The sequence below is a fragment of the Alternaria dauci genome, chromosome 1 (genome assembly GCF_042100115.1).
Source record: "Alternaria dauci strain A2016 chromosome 1, whole genome shotgun sequence".
Lineage (NCBI taxonomy): Eukaryota > Fungi > Ascomycota > Dothideomycetes > Pleosporales > Pleosporaceae > Alternaria > Alternaria dauci.
The window spans coordinates 881,736-901,435 of NC_091272.1; the positions used below are offsets into that span (position 1 = coordinate 881,736).

The window sequence follows — 19,700 nt, forward strand, 5'->3', positions numbered from 1 at the left end:
CAGCCCAATGGCGTCGCCGCATGAAGACGATGTAAGCACTTTGGTTGAGTCCTGCTGGGGATGCATCGCTAATTGGCCCACAAAGGTCTTCGAAAGGCTCAAGAACAAGACGGACCTGAACGAGCAGAAGCGTCAACAGGATGAGCTCAATGCGCGGCTGTACGCACAGCAGCAGAGGTCGCACGAGAGGCTCGGAGAGCTGGTATGCATCCCGCAAGTCCAATTGGGGCTCCTGCTAAGCCTGTGCTAGATTGAAGACAACTCTTCCCTGCCCGTGACGATATCGTCAGTCCGCATCCTCCACGCCAACCGCACGCGAAGAAGCTTTCTCGAGCGAGTAGTCAACCCTCTGTTGAGCGCAAACCGGGAAGAGCCGTATACGCTTGAAGATGCGATAAAAGAGGTTGGGGAAGCTACCGAGAAGCTCAACCGTTTTGGTACGTCGTCATGCGACTGAGGGGTTCCCTCGCATTCGTCTAACAAGGACCAGGCATCTTCAAATCGCCAATATCCGTCTACCTCGACCGCCCCAACCAGACCATCGCCTCTTCTTCCCCTACCGATGTCGACGTCTACATCTCGGCAGCCGAGCGCGGCAGCTACACCATCAAGACTGGAACCGAAGCTGGAGCCTCCGAAGCCGATGCCTACGTCCACGCCGAACTTCGCAATCTGTTTGGTGGAGCAGAGACGCTCAACGCACACGGCTCACTCGGTACACGCACACGATCAGCCTACTCGCTAGCCTTTGACAGTCCCATCCTCAGCAACCCCAATCTCAAGTTCCAGGTCAACGGCTTCGCGAGTTCAACGCTAAAGAGCTGGGCAAGCCACGAGGAAGTTCTCCAGGGCGGCAACTCCAAGCTGCTGTGGAGAATGAAGAATGGCGCCACACACGAGTTTGGCTATTCGGGCATCCGACGACAGGTGACCAGTCTGGCCGAGAACGCATCACCCTCTATCCGCGCAGACTCTGGCGAGACTTTCAAGTCCAGTATCTCGCATACCTGGGTCAACGACAAGCGCGACTACCCTCTTCTCCCCAACAGCGGCTACTTTATGAAGACCGTATCAGAACTCGCAGGTTGGGGCCCACTGAAAGGCGACACTGCATACTGGAAATCAGAGGCAGAGTCGCAAGTTGCCCTTCCCTTTGGCGACACAGGCATCACGCTTACCGCTGGTCTGCGAGGTGGTCTTCTGTACCCCATGACGCTGGGCGGGGGAAGTCAACCCCAGGCTTCGCGCATCAACGACCGCTTCCAGCTCGGCGGCCCCAACAACGTCCGCGGTTTCCGCATCGCTGGCCTTGGCCCTCGTGATGGTGCCGATGCGCTAGGTGGTGACATCTACGCCGCTGGTGGCGCGTCGCTCCTCCTCCCCATCCCACGCGTCGGCAAGGAGACCCCTCTCCGTCTCCAAGCCTTCATCAACGGTGGCCGTCTCCTTGCTCTCAGGAACCCAAACTCCAAGAAGGAGGACGGATCGTTCGGCAGCTCAAGCGACGTAACAGGCGCCATCCAAAAATCCTTCTCCAGTCTCACCTCGGAACTTCCCAGCTGTGCAGCCGGTCTGGGACTCGTCTACGCACACCCCGTTGCGAGGTTCGAAATCAACTTTTCTCTCCCCCTCGTCATGAGGGCCAAGGAGGAAGGTAGGAAAGGATTGAGCTTCGGTGTTGGTATCGAGTTCTTGTAATCGCCAGAGCTACGTGTGTAAATGTGTATTTGTAGGCCCTATAGACTTCTTCTCGAGCAAGCAGATGCACTTTGTTTCCATTCGTAATCACACATCTGACAGCTACCTTTTAACTTCCAACCAATTGTGGCCCCTCGAATACCTTGTCCGGATCATAAACCCCCTTGATCCTGGCCAGTCTTGCATAATGCTCTCCCCAATACCGTGAATGCGCCTCGGTTTTTGAAAGATTTGTGTCAGCGTAGTTGATATACATGCCAAATTCTTCCCCTCCACTAGCCTCCTCGATCGCCTCAACCCAGCCATTCAAGAAGCCCATCATCTCTGGCTCAAACGTCGCGCTGTCCGGGAAAATGCGATCGTTGAACTGCATCTTGAACACGGCTTTGCGATGCGAGTACGATGTTGAATCAGCTGGTACAGAGGTAATAGCTGACCCTTCTCCACCGTGCATGTCGATAAGCAAGTACCAGGAGCGACCACGAATGGAACGCGCAGTCGTGAAGTAGTAGTCTGCCAGCGCTGTCATGGCAGCGGGTGATAGGTACTCTGGCATGAGTGACTTGGCGTAAAAGTTCTCGTGGTAATCGTAGATTTCTGGTTGGGCCAGTGGGCCGTTGGAGAAGGATGTTAGTGTGTTGATCCATCCTTTTGCGGATACTGTGCCTGCGCCACGGCCGGAAAGCGGGATGTTGAGTCTGGTGAGCAGTGGGTTCATGATGGTGTCGAAGGATGTGCGGTTTCCGTAGTATACACCGGTCAACTGGTTGGGGAGAAACATGCGCATGTTGAGCTCGGGGGGTTGGTCGTGCATGGTGAAGTTTTGGAGGACGGTGAGAATCTCGGCGAGTTGGGAGGTGTTACTTGGGGAGAGGTTGTAGGAGAAGACGAGATTGCTCTCTGGAGCGTTGAAAGTCTTGAATTTGAAATCAGTGACGATGCCAAAGGCCGCGCCGGCGCCTCGGAGGGCCCAGAAGAGGTCGGGATTGGACGATGGCGAGGCGGTTACTACACTGCTGTTCGAGAGGACAACAGTTGCTGAGATGAGTTGATCGAGGGTTAAGCCGTGCAGCCGCGATGACAGACCGTAGCCACCGTGGAGAGTTAGACCTCCTAATCCGACGCTAGAAATTGTCAGTTGACAACACTCTCGTCACAAGGAGTATGAGGGCCTACCCGGGACAGGTTCCATGACTGATGGCTTGCTTGCCTTGATCGTACAATGAGAGAGCAATGTTTCCTAGCCTACCCCCAGCTCCTACAACAGCTGTATGTGCTTCTTGATCAACCGTTATGCTATTAAAGCGTCGCATATCGACTATCAAATGGCCATCTTCTCCTCCAAGACCATGTGCTCCGTAGCTGTGGCCCCCACCCTTCGCAGTGACTTTGACACTGCTCGCGACGCCGCAAGATACGGCATCTTGAATATGCTTGACGGTTTGCGGTACAACATAGGAGGCCGGTACGAACGGTAAACGAAGGTTGAATGGCTTCACGGCTTGAGTGTAGTTCTTGGTGCCTGCGGCATATACAGGAACCTGTCGAAACTCAAGACATTCGCTCAATGTCGTATTTGCGGCAGTAGCACAGAGGAGGAGTGTAGCGATCGCAAAGAGCCATGTGTAATGGCGTGTCATCATCTTGGAAATAGAAAGATGGCTTGGCTGCCTAGGACAAATTCATCCGCCAACATGCTCGCGCTACTTAAGCATTGCTTGAATCCTAGAGGTGGATTCTTGTAATGATGAGAGAGCATATTGACCCAATACACTACGGCTGAAGAGAAGAAAAAAACATGGGACCAGGAGACGTCACTGCGATGAAAGGACTGCTATCTAGCGAGAACCATGCACTTCTGTTGGACCTTTCGTTGGAATCGTGGAGATGCCGCGTAACAATCGATGCTTTTGATAACAGACCTTGCCTGTATCGCAATAAGGACTTTAAGCTACGGCAAATGTGAAAAATTGTAGCTTCAGTTTATTTCGCTCTTGGCAAGCATTGGTCGCAGAAAGATTAAGAGACGCCTCCTCGTTTACATTCAAGCACATGTTCTGCTGAAACGGAGCCGCGATCATGTGCCGGCGCATGTCAGCGGCGTGGCAGTCGTATTCCCGGTATATGGCAGGCCAAGAGATCTCAAGATATGTGCGTGCGAGATGAAAGATCGAAATGCAAGGCTTCTGTAATTTCTCCATGTTGATCAAGCTGGGTTCGGCAACTGGGTGAAACGTCGTACCCCTGCTCGAAACATGGCTTCATATTGCGATATATTGTCCGATGTGTGCCCTTTAGCCGGCTTGGAAGAGCATACACACCGAGGCTGAAATGCCACCCTGCGCTTTCAGCGAAATGCATGATGAGGACGGTTGTTTAGTCCAAGAGGGTATAGTCAGGTGTTTCATCGTGGTAGCCTCCGAACGTAGATCGCGTGCGCGTGACAATATGGCGAGATAGCGGAACTGTCGAAGAACACAAGACGGACATAAGAAACGATGCTTCGTCCTTGTATTCGAGGCGTGCCAACAGAACAGTCCTGAATCGTCATTCAGATTCGCCATGCTTACTTCGCATTCTCTCCTTCTACCGCTATTTGGCAGTTTCGCAAATGCGGCGAACCTGTGGGCGGCACACTACTCGGGCACGATCAACTACCTATTGTTCGACAACAATGCGTTGACTCTGAGCAAATCTAGTCCCACAGGCAACAAACTGCCTAGTTGGATCACATACGACAGTGCCGGGAAAGCGCTGTACATCCCGGACGAGGTCTTCTACGGGGCGACTGGAGGAAATTTGGTCTCCTTTGCCGTTGGTAACAATGGTAGCGTAACCGCAGGAGGGAAGGGATCTACACCCCTTGGTGTTGTTGCGACAGCGCTTTATGGTGGTGCAGACGGTAAGAGCTTCATTGCAAACGCTCACTAGTAAGTCAGCATTTTTCAGTAGACACCATCGGTCCTGACTGATTGATAGCCAATCCTCGCAATTGACAACCTTTCAACTACCGTTGGTCGGCGGACAACCACTTCAAACAATCAAGTACACCGGTAAAAGCGTGAACCCTTACCGACAAGAAGCTCCACACCCGCATCATGCTTTTGTGGATCCGTCCGGCGACTTCTTGATTGTGCCTGATCTTGGAACCGACCAAATTCGGATTCACAGGATCGATCAGACAACTGGAAAACTTACAGAGTGTGCTTCTGCGAAGCCGCCCCCAGGTACTGGACCAAGACACGGTGCCTTTTGGACACCACCAGGAGCTTTTTCGCGTGTTCGTCGAGCAGCAGAAGGCACCACTCTCTTTGTGGCCAATGAGCTTTCCAACAGCGTGTCGGCATGGGCAGTGTCCTATTCCTCATCAGGGGATTGCATGTCTCTGACTCTGAAGCAAACCTTGACGCCGTACCAAGGCAACACCACTGCGCCTGCCGGAACAAAGGTCGGTGAGATCAAAGTCAAGGGCGACTTCGTCTACATCACGAACCGGAACGACAAAAAGTTTAAGCCCAACGACTCACTTACTCAATACACCGTCTCCTCCAACGGATCCCTCACATGGACGGCCAACACTTCATCCTATGGCACGTACCCGCGTACTTTCGACATCAACAAGGATGGTGACTTTGTTGCTATTGGCGATCAGACGACTTCGAATGTAGCCATTGTTCCAAGAGACCCAAAGACCGGTAGACTGGGAGAGCGCGTTGCGGATCTCAGGATCGGGGCTGTTGGCACACCTGAGAACGAGGACGGTCTTAGCGCGGTTGTTTGGGCCGAATAAGCGTCGGTTGTCGGTATTTCATTGTGTATATATATAAACTTATAGGGTGGAGATAAACTGGCATATGCGCTCCCAATGCTATCGTGTTTGGGAAGGATGTATTTTGAAGCCGAATTGTGACGAGCGTTTCCTGATGGAGCGCATGTGACGTGTGCGAAGCGCCAAGACGCTAAACGGCGCCTCTTATTACGCGCGTCAAGACTCCGCAAGATCATCTATCTGCTGACTACCACTTGTCTACTGGCTCTATCACCGAAATAGTCCAGACCCCTTTATCAAATTGGCAGTACCATCCTGTACATACCTGCATTTTGAGTTCCGACTCAAGTTTACATCATTCACCACAAAGCCCTCACCCGAAGTGCAGCTTGCGCGTTGATGGCAAAGAAGCTCCTGAGAGTTCACGTACTGACGTGCTATAGAAAGCATTTTTTCGGCATCATGTGCGTTATAGCAAGCGGAGAGATTTTAGTTTACTTAATTACATGTAGTTCCCATGGGAGGGCTTTGAAAATCAACCCGAGAGCAATGAGTGAAGTTTCCCCCAAGCAATTTGTTGACAGTGTCGCCGCGCTTCCTTCGACCGCCCCGCGCAATCATGCTCACATCGTTGATCTGAACATCAAGAATGTCCGCAAGGATATCATGATCCAAGACGCCATTGTCACAATCCTTCATAAAACTTCTGCTTTGGCCATGGACATGTTCCTTGCTGCTACAAATATGTTTCACATGGCGTATATCCCCAGGAGCAATAACTCTGATGACTCTCTTGTCATCATGAGAAGAGGCAATGAAGTCTTAGTAGGCCAAGCTCAATGGGAGGTGTAAAGAAAGGTGCTACTAACGTAAAGCACGCAGGTCGGACAGTATACAAGACTTCAGTTCCCAGTGGTACTTCAATTTGACAATCTCATTCGCTTCTCTATCGACGTAGACGGCGCCTGGAGCATCACAGATGCCACATACCGAGACTACATACTTCCGAGCTGGGAAGACGTTTGGGCAGGAAGAACCGTTGACTTTGGGTTTAGTGATAACAACTTTAAGACCGACGACTCTGCAACGAAGGAGATCTTAGCTAGGCAGACTGCTGACTACATCTTATCGCGTAAGTTCCGGACCGATAAAACATTCATCTGGACAAGCTCAAGAGACTAGCGGCCGCCTTCGATAGTCACAGCGGGAGTACGAGAAGTTTCGGAAGATATACGTAGAGTGGAGGTGTAAAGCCAGTCTAGGTAAATCTGAGCTGCCTCAGGATCCAGGTCAGACTTCATGTCTAGATGACTGAGCCACAGATCGTTCTTCCACCTTGCCTGACACATCGGACACGTCGGTGCGGACTTTTTATTAAGGCCAGTGGCGGACCAGCGTAAGGGTGTCGGCGCAGACACAACACTCGTCGCTGCTGGCGATAGGCTTCTGGTATTTCTGGAAACGGTCTTTAAAGAATCGAGAGGTTCTGCATATGAGATCTGGAAAGTACATACAGTGTTAGTATGCAAATGACTTCGGATACATTCCACTCCGCGGCTCCCAAGACTCGTCTTCTTCCCAGACAATTCCGACTCTATATCCTGTGGATTGTCGAGGAAACATTTTCACGCTTGCACGCCCAAGGTTTGTAACTCAGTCGCACCAAAACAAGGCCGTGTGATTTTCGAATGTCAGGGGTTGAGAAAGTCGTGGAAAGCTTGCTGACAATGCAGTGACGTGTCGGCAAGGACTTGGTCCTCGGAAGCGCCAAAGGACGGATAAAAACGTGTACGAAACGACCAAATGGGTATTTTACTCTTTACCTCAGCCAGTTTTCGACTTCAGGTATGGTATCTGTTCTGAGTTACGTAGCTGATCACTCTACACTTGAGCGATATCACTGCGCGGCCAGTGCTAAACATAACGGACCGCGTCATTGCAGAGAATGCCGAGAAATATCTCTCATACGCCGACATACCACAACTCGACACCCATGACCTCGAACTTTTTGCCATCGTCGCTCAACGGCTCGTTACCAAACGTGGGGCAGGTATCGGAAACGCCATTCTCGAGGTTGTCGTCTAGCCATAGACCGTAATGACCGTCCCTGTAATGCTGTTAGTCGCGTGGAGCCTGAACCACTAGTCGCCTCTACTTACCCGCCGCCAACACTTAGATAGCTGTGCTCGCAAAAGATCATGTAGTCGTTCACCCCACTATATGGGAATGCCTTGAATCTTATCCTTTCTGGCGTGCTCGCACCGCTCTTATTGGTTCGACCATTCTGTGGTGGCGCTAACGAATCGCCGTTTCTCTTCGGCGAGGATATGGTCGTCATTCGCACGGCGTCTGTTGTGTCTTCGGACGGTGGGGGCGGGAGGTTCATCTGCAGGTCGGAGAAACCGTGGAGTATGTGCGCGCGCCAAAGAAAGCATTCGCCATTGCCGTAGAATGATGTGGAGGGGCGTGGTGCGTCTGAGAGATATGCGCCGAAGATCTGTCGCGATATGTGAGCACGCGTTCTGTCATTGTTCCTGTCGTTCGAGGACTTACACCTCCACCGCTATCCTTGACCACAAGCACGAAGCCACCCCTCTTCCCCCAATAGTCCTCACATTGCTTGTATAGCGTCCCCAAGCTGACGCCGTTCTGCTCCAGACTGTATGCCAGCTTCCATTCGTCTACCAGCTGCAGCCTTGGGGGTAACAGGAGCCTGATCTCCTCTGCCAGCGCCGTGCTCAGAAGCTTGCCCTTTTCTCGCATGCCACCTCCCCATCCTTTCAGGCTCAGCGGCGTCAATGGAGGCGGTTGAAAAGGACTCGCTGTCCGATGTGGTGGCTGAAACACAGCGTTCATATCTGAGGTAGTGGAGGAGACGAGACTCGCAAGCGTGTTGGAAAGCGAGGAGGCGGTGGACTGCAACTGCGATTGCACGTTGGCTATGCTGTTGCGGTTGCTGCTGGCCCCCGATGTCGGCTGCGCGTCCGATTTGGGGCTCGTTTCCGTGTTCAGTCGTCGCAGAATGCCGGAGACTGCATAGGATACGGGATATGTGAAGTAGGAAGACGAGCGATTGGGCGTAGAGCGCTGGGGCGGCAGTGAGGTTTGGGACGACGGAGAGCCGGCGGATGGAGAAGACGGGGTTCCTGATGGGTACGACATGAGCGGCAACTAATTACAATTGTAGCGATGTTCCTGAATTAATGTGGGTCGCGTGTTGGAGGTGGTGTGCTGGGCTGTCGCAAGTCACAGCAGCTGTGACGTTGCGCAAAATTAGTGGGCTGACAGCTGCTTGGAGCCTCACAACGCCGGCAGCAGGAGACATGGCTGTTACATAAGCAAGCTTGTGAATGCGACGGATGCATTTTCAGTGGCTATAATGAATAGCCGCCAATACAAGGCAGAAATGACGATGTATGCGCAGCGATTGCTTCACCCCTCTGCCTCTTCGATGAGCCCTGGCCGCTAGCAAGCTAGCGTGTCCCTAGAAAGCTTAATCTCCGCTACCGGTAGGGCTGACCTCGCGTATCATTGTGCATTCCCCATGGTCAGCCTGCTGGGCTTTATCGAATCCGAGACATTGAATATGCATGTCTGGTGCCAACGCGGGCGTCGTTTCAACCTGTCAGTCACCATACCAGGCATCGCCTTTTACATCTCGTAGCGTGCCTCGATTTGAGCAGCTATGCATTCCTAGCTCTTCATTACTACGAATGTGTAGAGTTGCCTTTGGGTTCTCTCGAGGAGGCCTACTGTAGGTCTTCATTACTAGTCTTTGCACTTTGCCATTCTCCCATGAGTGCGACTTGTGACATGTCTATGTAGTCTGGACGCTCTCTGTGGTCGGCTCAGGAGTCGCTGCATCCGCTTCTTTTGTTGCTGCCGCAAGGTCCCTGTCCAGGTTCTTCTCATCTTCTGCAGCCGCTGCAGCCTCATCGTCTCCGTCTTCTACGTCGCCCTTGAGCTTAGCACCCTTTCTTTCTGGCATGACGGCCATGAAAGCCTTGCCCCAGTCTCCAAATTCCATCCACTTGAGCATAATCTCCAGCACATGGTTTGTGACCAGGACCTGCCGGCTCTTCATCTCAAGATATTCGCCAATGGGCAACTTTGCAGTTTTGATTCCACGCGCCACTGCGCGCCTATGGCAGATGCCCTTGTGTCGGTTCTTGTCGACTAAACCACCAATGATGTAGGTGCTATTGGGCTTCAGGTGCGTAAGAACGTTGTCCGACTCGGATGAAAGATAGACGACTTCGCCTTCCTCTTCTGCGGTCCCCGCTTGTTCCTGCTCGCTTGAACCGTTGGATTCCGCTGAAGTCTTCAACGCACCGAGAACTTGTCCGCCATCTGGTCCTGACATCCACTCCTTGGCCTTCTCAGAAACTTCCACAAAATCCTCCTCGAAGAACTGGAAGCCCTTCCAACTCGTGTACTGTTTTGCCAAAATGCCATCAAACCGCTCCTTCATTTTGCCACCGAAGCTACTCAGTGCCAGGTGAGCTCTGAAATTTGCCTTTCGATTGTCGCTGTAACACCTTGTGATTTGAAGTCCTAAGCTCTTGAGCTCGTTGTCGAACATCAGCTCCTCGAAATCGCAGTCGAAGATTACTGTGACGGGTACTTGTTTTCCAGTTGCCTGTCTAGGAGGACGTGAAGGCGGTGGTCTCGGTCTCTTGCCATTCTCATCTGTAGGCATCTTCGCCCACTCTTCTCGTCGTCGCTCTTTCTTCTCTTTGACTTTTTCTTTTCGCTTTAATTTGCGATCTTCGCGTCCAGATTCCCAACGTTCAAGTCGTCTTTGCTTTTTGAGCTGGTTTTTAGACAACTTTGGCTCTGTGCCTTCACCTTCAGCCGACACTCCAGTAGTCCCAGTAGGGCCAGCTTGATTGCTATTTTCCGCAGCCACGGGTAGTTGTTCGTTTGGTGTGAGAGTGGCAGTTGCGTCCGCCAAATCCACATCACCGTCCGCATGCTCCAGCTTGCGCATCTTGGCGGGACGTCCTTCAGAATCCATCATGTTGTGGCCGTCCATCGATTAGAGAAATTAGGTCGTGATGTCTTTTGTCCACTCAGCGTCGACAAAATTATGCTCACTCACTTGTTAGCGTGCCAAGCCAGATCCCTGTCATCGCGGCTTCCCGAGCTCGAACCTCACTTCACGTCTCCGCACTGACGACACCTCCGAACTCGAATTGAGCCACGAACAAATCGCCCAACATGCCGCAGGATATGCCGCCCGTTGGCGGCTACAGCCCCGTACAATACAAGCGCAACTTGCCTGTTCGAGGCTTCCGCCCCGCCGCATACCTCTTCGGAACCGCGGCGCTCATGACATACGGATTTTGGAGGGTCGGACAAGGAATCAGGGAGCACAAGTACGCGCATTCTCGGAACAAGACACTGCGGTGTTTTAGAATTAGAGGGACAAGTGCTGACTGATGACAGCGAACTCGCACGCGAGAAGATGTGGGCGCGGATACACCTCATCCCAGCGCTCCAAGCCGAAGAAGACCGGGATCAAGTACGAAGACATTTGGCGGACAAGGCGAGGGAGAAGGAGCTACTTGGTACCGAGACCAAGGTCTACAACAGCGACAGGCACGTGCTTGAAGACATGGCTTTTTACAGAACATTGGCTAATGATCTCATGACAGATTCGTTCGACCTACCTTTGCAATCACGCCCGAGCACGAGACCAAGTAGAGTGGCATACCGCTTTGTACGCGTCTATAAATATTTAGAGGTCGTTGGCAGGACCATGCACATAGAGCCGTGGCCTGAACAACTGCTATCTCCAAATGGAATTCTTCTTTGTGTTTGAAACTATGATGCAGACCACATTCTCTGGACCCAGAACAATGCAAGCCCGGTCCTCAAAGAGCCGCTGCTTGCGCATCCATCTAGTCACAATGTTTTCGACCCTACTGACTATGTCATGCACCGTAATAGGGTCTAGTCCAAAGTACGGTTCGTAGACGTTGCAATTCCTAGATTCACGACAACTCACAGCGACACCCTGGCGCGCTCCATCCAGCAGTACCTCACGTGTTGTGATGCGCCACCTCCCGATTGTAGCTTACACTATCACCAACAGCACAAAGTCTCCACATTTCTCTTCCATACAACAGTTTCCCTGGCCCTCCTCATTTACCACTTCGACCGTACCTACAACACTGACCATCGGCCAAGTTTTGAAGACTTCACAACTCAATCATGTCTTTCCTCACTAACATGCTCCAAGGCTTAAAGAGCACACCCCTTGTCCGCACAAACTCCCCACCACATACGAGCGGCGATGTCATCCCTGACCAGATCAACGACGAAGACTGGGAGATCGTCAACCCACACGAAGCAGGTGTCTCTTACCACGACCGCGTCACACTTCTTCTCGGTCCCCGTCAAGAGACGCGCTATCAAATCCCCCTCATCGACGTTCCCAAGTCCTCAAGGCTTTTGAATAAACTCAAAATGCTCGCGCCATCACACCGCACCATCCACCTGCTCTTCATCGATCGATCGATGGTCAATTTCTACCTCAGTCTCCAAGCTATACCTGCCGATGCGATGGCGATTGAACTGTCCTGGATGGATATTATCAAGCTAGCTACAACGGCCAATGCATTCGAAGACACCGTCATCGAAGATAGGGCACTCGTAGCGCTCACACAAAAGGCCATTATGGCCCTCTCGCCTGGCAACGCAGAATCTCTCTTCAAGGAGGACGACTTTACATTCGCCTACACATACCACACCGAGACGGGTAATGGGGATAAGCTCATCAAGACGCTGGGTGACATCCGGGAAATGGACGTGCATGAACCTGATTTACCCCTGGTGAAGCTGTCAAAGGCCAAAGATGTGAAGTCGAAGCTGGAGGCTATCAAGCAGAAGGGTTGGAATACCAGATATGGTAACAGTGTGCTGAAGGGTACAGGATTGAGCGCTGCAAAGAAGGAGGGGGATGGCAAGGCGCACCCAATTCGGCAGCCAGCCGTACCACCTAGCATCGAAGCCTTGAAGCGTGGGGATGCTAAGAATTTTATTTGGCGTCGATAAAGAGGATATAGGCACCAATGAATGACAAATTCATGCCGTATAAGAGACACAACGAAGCATCATTCCAGAAGAGACCCACCGCATCTTAGGCATGAGTATAGGCTATCTACTCACTTAGTACTTAGTTAGTATATGACGATGTGAGCTCCCCAAAAGAAATTAATGATACTACCAACTAGACGCTTAAAGCCATTCCCTCCTCTTCACATCTAGAGCACAAGCACGGACCCTCAAACCATGGCCACAGCATCTCCTGTCTTTGCTCTACCGGAATGCGCCCAACATTTAGGTAACTACAGAACAGCTCCTCATTCTTTTTGATCGGCTTGAGAGCAAAGAAGCTCACAGTTGTGCTTCCGTTCTCCCTTCTCCACTCCACGTTCGGTTCGCAGCTGTGGTTGAACAGCGGTAGATGTGGCGCGATTTCGTCAACGAAGCCAAGTCGCAGGTCGGGTGACCCTGCTTTGTTGTTCGCTAGCCGAGTCCATATCGAGTGTAAGACGTCCGCATCGAAGTTGCGATTTTTGAAGATGTCTACCCCAAGTTGTTCTAGGATCTTGTTCGGAACGATGATCGATTCGTTGAGAGTGAACACATCAAGATGATCTTTGTTGGCAAGAGGCTTGAGACGCGCAATCAGCGGGTGATCTAGCGGCGAATTCTCGACACCCGATTGAACGCATGCCGCCAGTAGTCGTAACATGAGGAGGGGCCGTAGAGGCGAGGCGTTGTGCGTCAAGCCCTTGGCGGGTTCCTGAAGCCACGCAAAGTCTCTGCCGCAGATGACTTTGTGATAGGTGTTCATTGCGAGATCAAGGCACGCTACTGAGCAGTAGGTCTCAGTGCAACATTCTGCCTGTGTTGGCTTTTTCGGTAAGCGCGCATAGCAGTTACAGCAGGAGTCTGGGGACGGAGTACTGTATATACCGGTGGCGGTCCGATCCGTAAGTATGCATTCTCCAGCCCGTACCTCGCGAGCTGCGAACATGCCTAGCATGTCCTCATTCGAGTCCTTGACCAAGGTACTATGACTCAGATAGCACGTGGTCTTTGTTCCACTCCCCTGGAGCTCTTGATTAATGAGCTTGATGAGTTCTGGGTCCCTTCTAAGATGGCAGTCCATGGTCCAAGGATATTCTACAGTGAGTACACCACCATCTCTTATCCTATCTCTGAGCTCAAAAGATGTACCTCCCAGTGCTATAGCAGCCTCTTCTTTCCGCCTCAGAAGCTCGTGTAGTTTGGCAAGTCTCTTCGCAGTGTCTTCCTGCCACAAAGGCCCAGCGTCGATTGCTGATTCGTCCAGGATCTTTGCTGCGTCCCATTGGCAATGGCAAGCTTGCAAAGCAGCTTCAAGCAGTTTGAAAACTTCTGCCCTATCTTGATCGTTTCCAGGAGCTCGTGCTTCGAGAACTTGGGCTTTATACGCATCAGCGACAGCGAGTTCGGGAAAACCTAACATCATCATGCAACTTCCTCGGCGTAACCAGGCATTAAAATCGTAAGGTTGGCGTGTAATGCTCCCATTGTAGCTATCGAGCGACTGCAGGATTCCTTGCACCACACTGGGATGTGGTCGACCGGAAACCAAAAGACTAGTGGGCGGGCCTGCTCCGGGGCGATAGATGGACGGCACCCAGCGCTGTGAAAGTTCTGTGTTTGTTGAGTCCTGGTGTACCTTTGCGCTCGCTTCCGAAACAGAAATCTTACTTTCCATGCCTGGCGGTATCTAGAGCCAAAGGCACTGGCCTGCTCATGCCTGTGGCCGTTGTCAGCCTCGTTGAAGGGACGTGCACCAGGGCTGACGATGTTTGACGTCATCACAGAGAGGGCGCGGTTCAGCTCGGTGCACATCCATCCCTCCACCACCAACTCTAGGGACTGAACGTGCATGGAACTCAAGGCACAGAAAGCAACATTCATCTATTATCAAAAGCGAAAAGAATAGACACATTGCAACGCAGACTGTGCTGGCTCAGTAGCGCGGCAGCTTCGGTCTAATACTCTCCGAATGGACGTCAGGCGAGGCTGAACATGAAGCGCTCTACCGCCTTCGAATGTATGGCAGGTCAGACCAAGAAAGACTTGACGCAGTGTACTCAGGACCGCGAGGCCAGCCTGGCACCCTCTGTCCGCCAACATGATCAGGCTACATCGACACCAACAAGGTAAAGTAAGTGGAGGCAAGCAAGCACAGGGGGCACGACCCCGCACGCCACTGTCATGTACGACAGGGAGAATCGACACGAAGATAACAGGCTTATGCGCTAAGCTCCAAGGCCAAGAGATTCGTATCGTTTCGGGACAAGCTTGGTATTGCTTCTAAGAACATTCTTCTACGGAAAAGACTGTATCATATCTAACGTTCATCAGACTTCCACCTTGTCTACCTCTCAGTTTCAACGCCGCACACAGCAACCACATATCTAGCAATAATCGGCAATATTGTAAGTGGGGTATATGTGGTTTGTGCGGCACGCTGGACTGCCACCTTTGACATATGGGTTACTCTCTGATTGCATGTCAGTCTGTCTCCAAGTATTGTTCAGCCGTGTTACTTACTGTCTACCTGAAGATCCTTTCGTGGCTGCCTCACGATAGTCTGGCTTCGATCGGCCGGCGTGAGGTCATTCTCGCATTGAATCTGCTCATCGCCTCCGTTCACAGTAGTACTGCCGCTCCACAAATCGATGTGGTAGATGCCAGCGGCCCAGTCGGTAGTACATTGAGCGCAATAGTCCTCGAAACGGAGATATTTCCTTGTGTATGGATCATAGATGATTTCACATTGTGTGAATTCGCCGGGAGCGGAGGCAAACGTCAAGGGGTTATCGTAGGTGCCTGTACCCCCAGCCTTGTAGCCGCGGCCGCAGTCGTAGGCGGTGGCCGGGCCGGGAGGGTCGTTATCTGTAGAAACGAAGGTATAGGGTTAGTGTACATCCCACGTCCATTTCATACAGTCAACTCACCTGGGTATCCGTAGTAGGTGTGGGTGACCCTGGTGACTTTGGTGCAGCCGAAAGCCATAAGGCTGAAGGAAGACAGTGCGACAAGGATCGAGGCGCGCATGTTGAGAATTGGGAAGGATACAATGATCTTTGTGAGCTTTGTTGTGATCTGGAGTCTTTCTCGAGCTGGTCAGTCATCTCTTATACTCTTTGTCTAAGAAGGCAGTGATCCTTTCGTCAAGAGGCTGTGGAGCCACATTCTAATTTTCACCTAGTTCTCACGACTACAAACCCGTCGCCGAATGAGATGCGGGAGGTATTGGGTCGTATGCTCTACAATTAGGAAAACACCATGCGTAGCTTATGCTTCCGCGGGTTGTCGAAGTCCGGATGGGGCTCTTTTTTCGTATTCCACGGCTATCCATGTCAAGTGCTTGCTTTGTCACGATATTTTTGCCTACATAATGCATGAAGCTGACGAAGCTTAACGTATGGTGGGGAATTAATTAATACCAACCGTCTGTGGCGCGAGGCTAGACAAACCGAGAGGCGGGAGCGTGCCGTCTCGGGGTCGACCGCTGCTGTGACCAATCAGCGCACGCGTAGACATCTTGTGGCGTTGATGACACATATCTCTGGTATCACAAAACACTGAAAGCAGTTCATGCCTTACAAGGTTGCTCAGAACTACTCGAATCCAGCGTCTATATCCACTCACCACCTACGTGTGTGTCTGTGTACGACCTACGATAGGTCGTTGGTCATGGGGCCGATCAAGCCGGCTTATTGTTTTGCAGCGATCGCTTCTTATCGCATCGTAGCCTCGTGAACATGCGGCAAGCTTCCTGACTAGACAGAGCAGCTGCCTTTACGAGCAATAAGCTTCAGCCCACCTCTTGAGTCTTCTACTGCAGCGCATCTCGACTCGCGTCCGTCAGCGGCACTCACACTCAGCAAGCCCTCCGAGTCCACAAGATCATGCTATATTATAGCATCGGCGCTTGGCTAGTTTTTAACCTTTTCTCAAGTATAAATGTTATTCAAGTCGTTTATGGTTCGAGAATCGCGACGTTTACGGACGGAGAGTGCAAGAACTCGTTCCAGAGTTTCAACGCAGAAAACGGCGTAAGAGTACCTATACGAACTTCGCGGGAGACATACACTGACTTCGCCCCCCGAAATTTAGTATCCCAACGGGTCTTGCACTAGGCTGGCCGACCAGGGGAGATATGAGAGCTTTCAGGTCGTAGATCTTGATCCAGGCTGCAGTGGTGAGTAGTTGCGTCGTACCTTTTGAGAGGATGTTCACTCATCAACGACACCAGCGACCATTTACGGGGCCGACAGCGAAGAGTTTGTACCATGCTCTTCGACAGTCCTCCAGTTCGCTCGGATAGCCGAGTGCTACAACTCCTCTTTCGTGTACTACAGCGTTGACACTTGTACACCGCCTGACCAGATATCATCGTCGCCGCCATCGTCCTCTCCATCATCGACCACATCTCCCAACGCAGTCAATAGACCCAAGAAGAACAACACTGGCGCTATAGCTGGTGGCGTAGTCGGTGGCGTGTGTGGCCTTGCTCTCATCGCCGCCGCCATCTATCTACTTCTACGTCATAAGAAGAAACACGGTCAAGTGCCAGAAATACCGTCCGACGAGCGAGGAGAGGTTGGCGGAAGTGCAATCACCGAAATGCCACACGAAGATTCAAAGCAAGAGATGGATTCCAAGAACATAGCCCCCCAGGAACTCGGTAACAAGCCTAGCGTGGAATTGCCACCCGCAGAGTTGCCGGGTGACGATGTTGCTCAGCATTCTCCGTACATACCTGACTCTCAGCTCACTATCGGTGAGAAGCGCTGAGAAAATCGGAGACAATTCCGTGAAAGAAAAAGAAGACGCGAAGGGGTTGGTAGGCATTAGTCTAGCTTGAATGTCGGAAGATGGATTATGAGAATAGGCTGGGCCTAGTCACATGTGACTTCTCGATTCAACTACAAGAGTAACCGTCATAGTTTAGGATAGGTTAGCTGGTTCTCATTTCTGTCCTTCTAGTGCGCGTCCGATATACCACTAAGAAGCAGTCTATAAACAGGGCTGAGAGATATCGTCTTCTTCATACACTACCATACGAGTGCAGGTGAGGTGGCATCGCGATGGTGCATCGATAAGGCCATCCCGCAATCGGTAAGTCTGTGGACCTATACTTCCAACTTCCCAAGAAGACACCAACCCAACCTTGCGTCCCGAGGTCTGTTCAGGGCGGTGACCCCGCATGTGATAAGCCTCGCGGACACAACTCCGCCGCATCACACATGGTTCCGACTTTGCCAATAGACTACCATGAGCCGCATAGAACTATACGCGAAGCTTTCTCGATCTTTGTATAGCCACATTATTCAGCTAACCTAGAGAATCCGCCAAGCATACGGTTAGACTAGTCGTTCCTCAGCTGCAAATGGGAAAGCCACCATCAGGTCTTCGTGGTACTCGATGCAGAACTAACAAAACAAGGTACTGAGCGAAAAAGCATTTTGGGCGCAGCACGGGATGGTTGTTCATGGCGTAGCTGAAGATGACCGCCACTATCGAGATACATTGTATAGCTTCCGACTCCAGTCGCTTAGCGGGAATTCAGGTACGCGGAAATATGCGCGAAACATGTATAAGAGTAGCTTCTACTGAAGCTGTCTTCTGGACTGACCTTCCCAAGAACAAGACGAGATCCCAGTACCAAACCTTTCCAATCACCATCGTTTCTGTCAATCCGAACTCCACATCTCCACCCTCCAATCTCTTCACCATATTCGACGACTAGCCTCCAGGATGCAGTCCATACAAGATAAGGTGAACAAGCTTACTAAGCTGCCATCTCCTTCACAGCGAGCACCCGACCTTGCGAGTGGCCGCATTCGCCTGTATCAAGATTTCAACTGGAACAGCAACAATACCGAGATCGACATCCACGATAATTACCGCCAGAAGGAGCGCTTCCAAGTAGACCGAAACTTGTTTGACAAGGCTAGTTGGATTGCATTCAACTTGCCGGTCGGGACCGTCCTTACGTTCATGGACCACCTTCCCAGTGTACCAGCTTCGGGAAAGTACGCAGACCTCTCTGACGCCGGTCGTACAATGGATCTCATCGGAACGGGACAAATTGAGGGAGTGGATCTGGACCAACTGCAGATGAATGACAAGATATCGCAATTCTTTTGGCGCACGGTTGACATGAATCAAGGCGCAATTGAGCTTTTCGACGACCAAGACTTCAAGAATAATCGTGTTACCATATATGTGTCACTTTCATTTCCAAGAGGCCTTCTTTTCGTATCTGACAATGGTATGTGGTATAGTCTTGAGCGAGTGGGCCCCTAACACCGTTCACACCATGGATCGATGGTGGATAAACGACAGAACCACATCCCTACGATGGCACAGTTTGGATCGCGAGTCCGTCGAGCTCTACGACAACCCAGAAGGCAGAGGCGATCGTTTTAGCAGGATCATGGGCGGCGGCGAGACCAGAGAGGTCCGGAAGCTGCAAGATTCCGGCTTCAACGATCGAATAACGGCATTTCGCTGGAGCAACATCAACCCAGCGTACGAGCAAATCCAGGCTGTAGTGATTGCCGACACCGACCAGAAAATCGATCAATCGATCCAGGAAACAATATGGGTGGAGAACCGGGATGAAAAAGAAGCATTGACAGCCATTGAATTCTCCAAGGAATACAAAACCGAGGTAAGTTTGGGGTAACTGGAGTGCCTACGGGATGTACACTGATTCCATACATCCTCTTCGTAGATCACCACAACAGTGAAAGATACATACGCCACTGGCATGACAGCCGAATACTCCGTATCAGGCAAAGCAGGCATTGGCATTGTAGAAGCCACGGTAGGATGGAAGGTGGCAGTCAAGTTCGACTACGCGCGCGAAACAACCAAGTCCACGAGCGTGACAAACACGCTGACTCTTGGCGTGGATCAGTCCGTCATGGTTCCCGCCCGTAGCAAGAGACTTGTCTATGTTACTGTTCATACGAGCAAGGTCGAGTCAAAGACATACACTACGAAGGCTGAACGTTGGTACAGAGAACGTCTTACTGGATCTTACAAGAGCAACAAAGGCGGGGAAGAGCTTTGGAAAAGGGATGAGACGGTGCAAATTACTGTTACTGGTGGTTTGCAGGGCAAGACGAAGATAACTTAGGCGAGA

The 19,700-nt window shown here is 51.6% G+C and overlaps 10 protein-coding genes across 10 annotated transcripts; 6 read left to right on the forward strand and 4 right to left on the reverse strand.

Annotated features, from left to right (window-relative positions):
* Positions 1–7: 7 nt before the first annotated feature.
* On the forward strand, positions 8–1,698 carry ACET3X_000271 (uncharacterized protein; the record flags this gene model as incomplete). Its single annotated transcript, XM_069447548.1, has 4 exons — positions 8–31; positions 86–202; positions 251–437; positions 491–1,698. The coding sequence occupies 4 exons, from the start codon at positions 8–10 to the stop codon at positions 1,696–1,698; spliced, it is 1,536 nt and encodes a 511-aa protein (XP_069310513.1).
* Positions 1,699–1,807: 109 nt separating this feature from the next.
* ACET3X_000272 (uncharacterized protein) lies at positions 1,808–3,341 on the reverse strand (the record flags this gene model as incomplete). The annotated part of the gene is made up of 2 exons (XM_069447549.1): positions 1,808–2,822; positions 2,875–3,341. 2 exons carry the CDS (start codon positions 3,339–3,341, stop codon positions 1,808–1,810), a joined length of 1,482 nt encoding a protein of 493 aa, XP_069310514.1.
* Positions 3,342–4,260: 919 nt separating this feature from the next.
* Positions 4,261–5,488, forward strand: ACET3X_000273 (uncharacterized protein; the record flags this gene model as incomplete). The annotated part of the gene is made up of 2 exons (XM_069447550.1): positions 4,261–4,628; positions 4,678–5,488. 2 exons carry the CDS (start codon positions 4,261–4,263, stop codon positions 5,486–5,488), a joined length of 1,179 nt encoding a protein of 392 aa, XP_069310515.1.
* Positions 5,489–7,429: 1,941 nt separating this feature from the next.
* On the reverse strand, positions 7,430–8,629 carry ACET3X_000274 (uncharacterized protein; the record flags this gene model as incomplete). The annotated part of the gene is made up of 3 exons (XM_069447551.1): positions 7,430–7,574; positions 7,627–7,964; positions 8,021–8,629. The coding sequence occupies 3 exons, from the start codon at positions 8,627–8,629 to the stop codon at positions 7,430–7,432; spliced, it is 1,092 nt and encodes a 363-aa protein (XP_069310516.1).
* A 655-nt stretch (positions 8,630–9,284) lies between these two features.
* ACET3X_000275 (uncharacterized protein) lies at positions 9,285–10,487 on the reverse strand (the record flags this gene model as incomplete). The annotated part of the gene is made up of 1 exon (XM_069447552.1): positions 9,285–10,487. One exon carries the CDS (start codon positions 10,485–10,487, stop codon positions 9,285–9,287), a length of 1,203 nt encoding a protein of 400 aa, XP_069310517.1.
* Positions 10,488–10,687: 200 nt separating this feature from the next.
* ACET3X_000276 (uncharacterized protein) lies at positions 10,688–11,173 on the forward strand (the record flags this gene model as incomplete). Its single annotated transcript, XM_069447553.1, has 3 exons — positions 10,688–10,845; positions 10,916–11,068; positions 11,125–11,173. The coding sequence occupies 3 exons, from the start codon at positions 10,688–10,690 to the stop codon at positions 11,171–11,173; spliced, it is 360 nt and encodes a 119-aa protein (XP_069310518.1).
* A 510-nt stretch (positions 11,174–11,683) lies between these two features.
* Positions 11,684–12,526, forward strand: ACET3X_000277 (uncharacterized protein; the record flags this gene model as incomplete). Its single annotated transcript, XM_069447554.1, has 1 exon — positions 11,684–12,526. The coding sequence occupies one exon, from the start codon at positions 11,684–11,686 to the stop codon at positions 12,524–12,526; it is 843 nt and encodes a 280-aa protein (XP_069310519.1).
* Positions 12,527–14,952: 2,426 nt separating this feature from the next.
* On the reverse strand, positions 14,953–15,595 carry ACET3X_000278 (uncharacterized protein; the record flags this gene model as incomplete). The annotated part of the gene is made up of 3 exons (XM_069447555.1): positions 14,953–15,038; positions 15,089–15,433; positions 15,496–15,595. The coding sequence occupies 3 exons, from the start codon at positions 15,593–15,595 to the stop codon at positions 14,953–14,955; spliced, it is 531 nt and encodes a 176-aa protein (XP_069310520.1).
* Positions 15,596–16,452: 857 nt separating this feature from the next.
* Positions 16,453–17,341, forward strand: ACET3X_000279 (uncharacterized protein; the record flags this gene model as incomplete). Its single annotated transcript, XM_069447556.1, has 3 exons — positions 16,453–16,599; positions 16,661–16,745; positions 16,800–17,341. The coding sequence occupies 3 exons, from the start codon at positions 16,453–16,455 to the stop codon at positions 17,339–17,341; spliced, it is 774 nt and encodes a 257-aa protein (XP_069310521.1).
* Positions 17,342–18,304: 963 nt separating this feature from the next.
* Positions 18,305–19,694, forward strand: ACET3X_000280 (uncharacterized protein; the record flags this gene model as incomplete). The annotated part of the gene is made up of 3 exons (XM_069447558.1): positions 18,305–18,821; positions 18,958–19,223; positions 19,287–19,694. The coding sequence occupies 3 exons, from the start codon at positions 18,305–18,307 to the stop codon at positions 19,692–19,694; spliced, it is 1,191 nt and encodes a 396-aa protein (XP_069310522.1).
* Between the last annotated feature and the right edge of the window lie 6 nt (positions 19,695–19,700).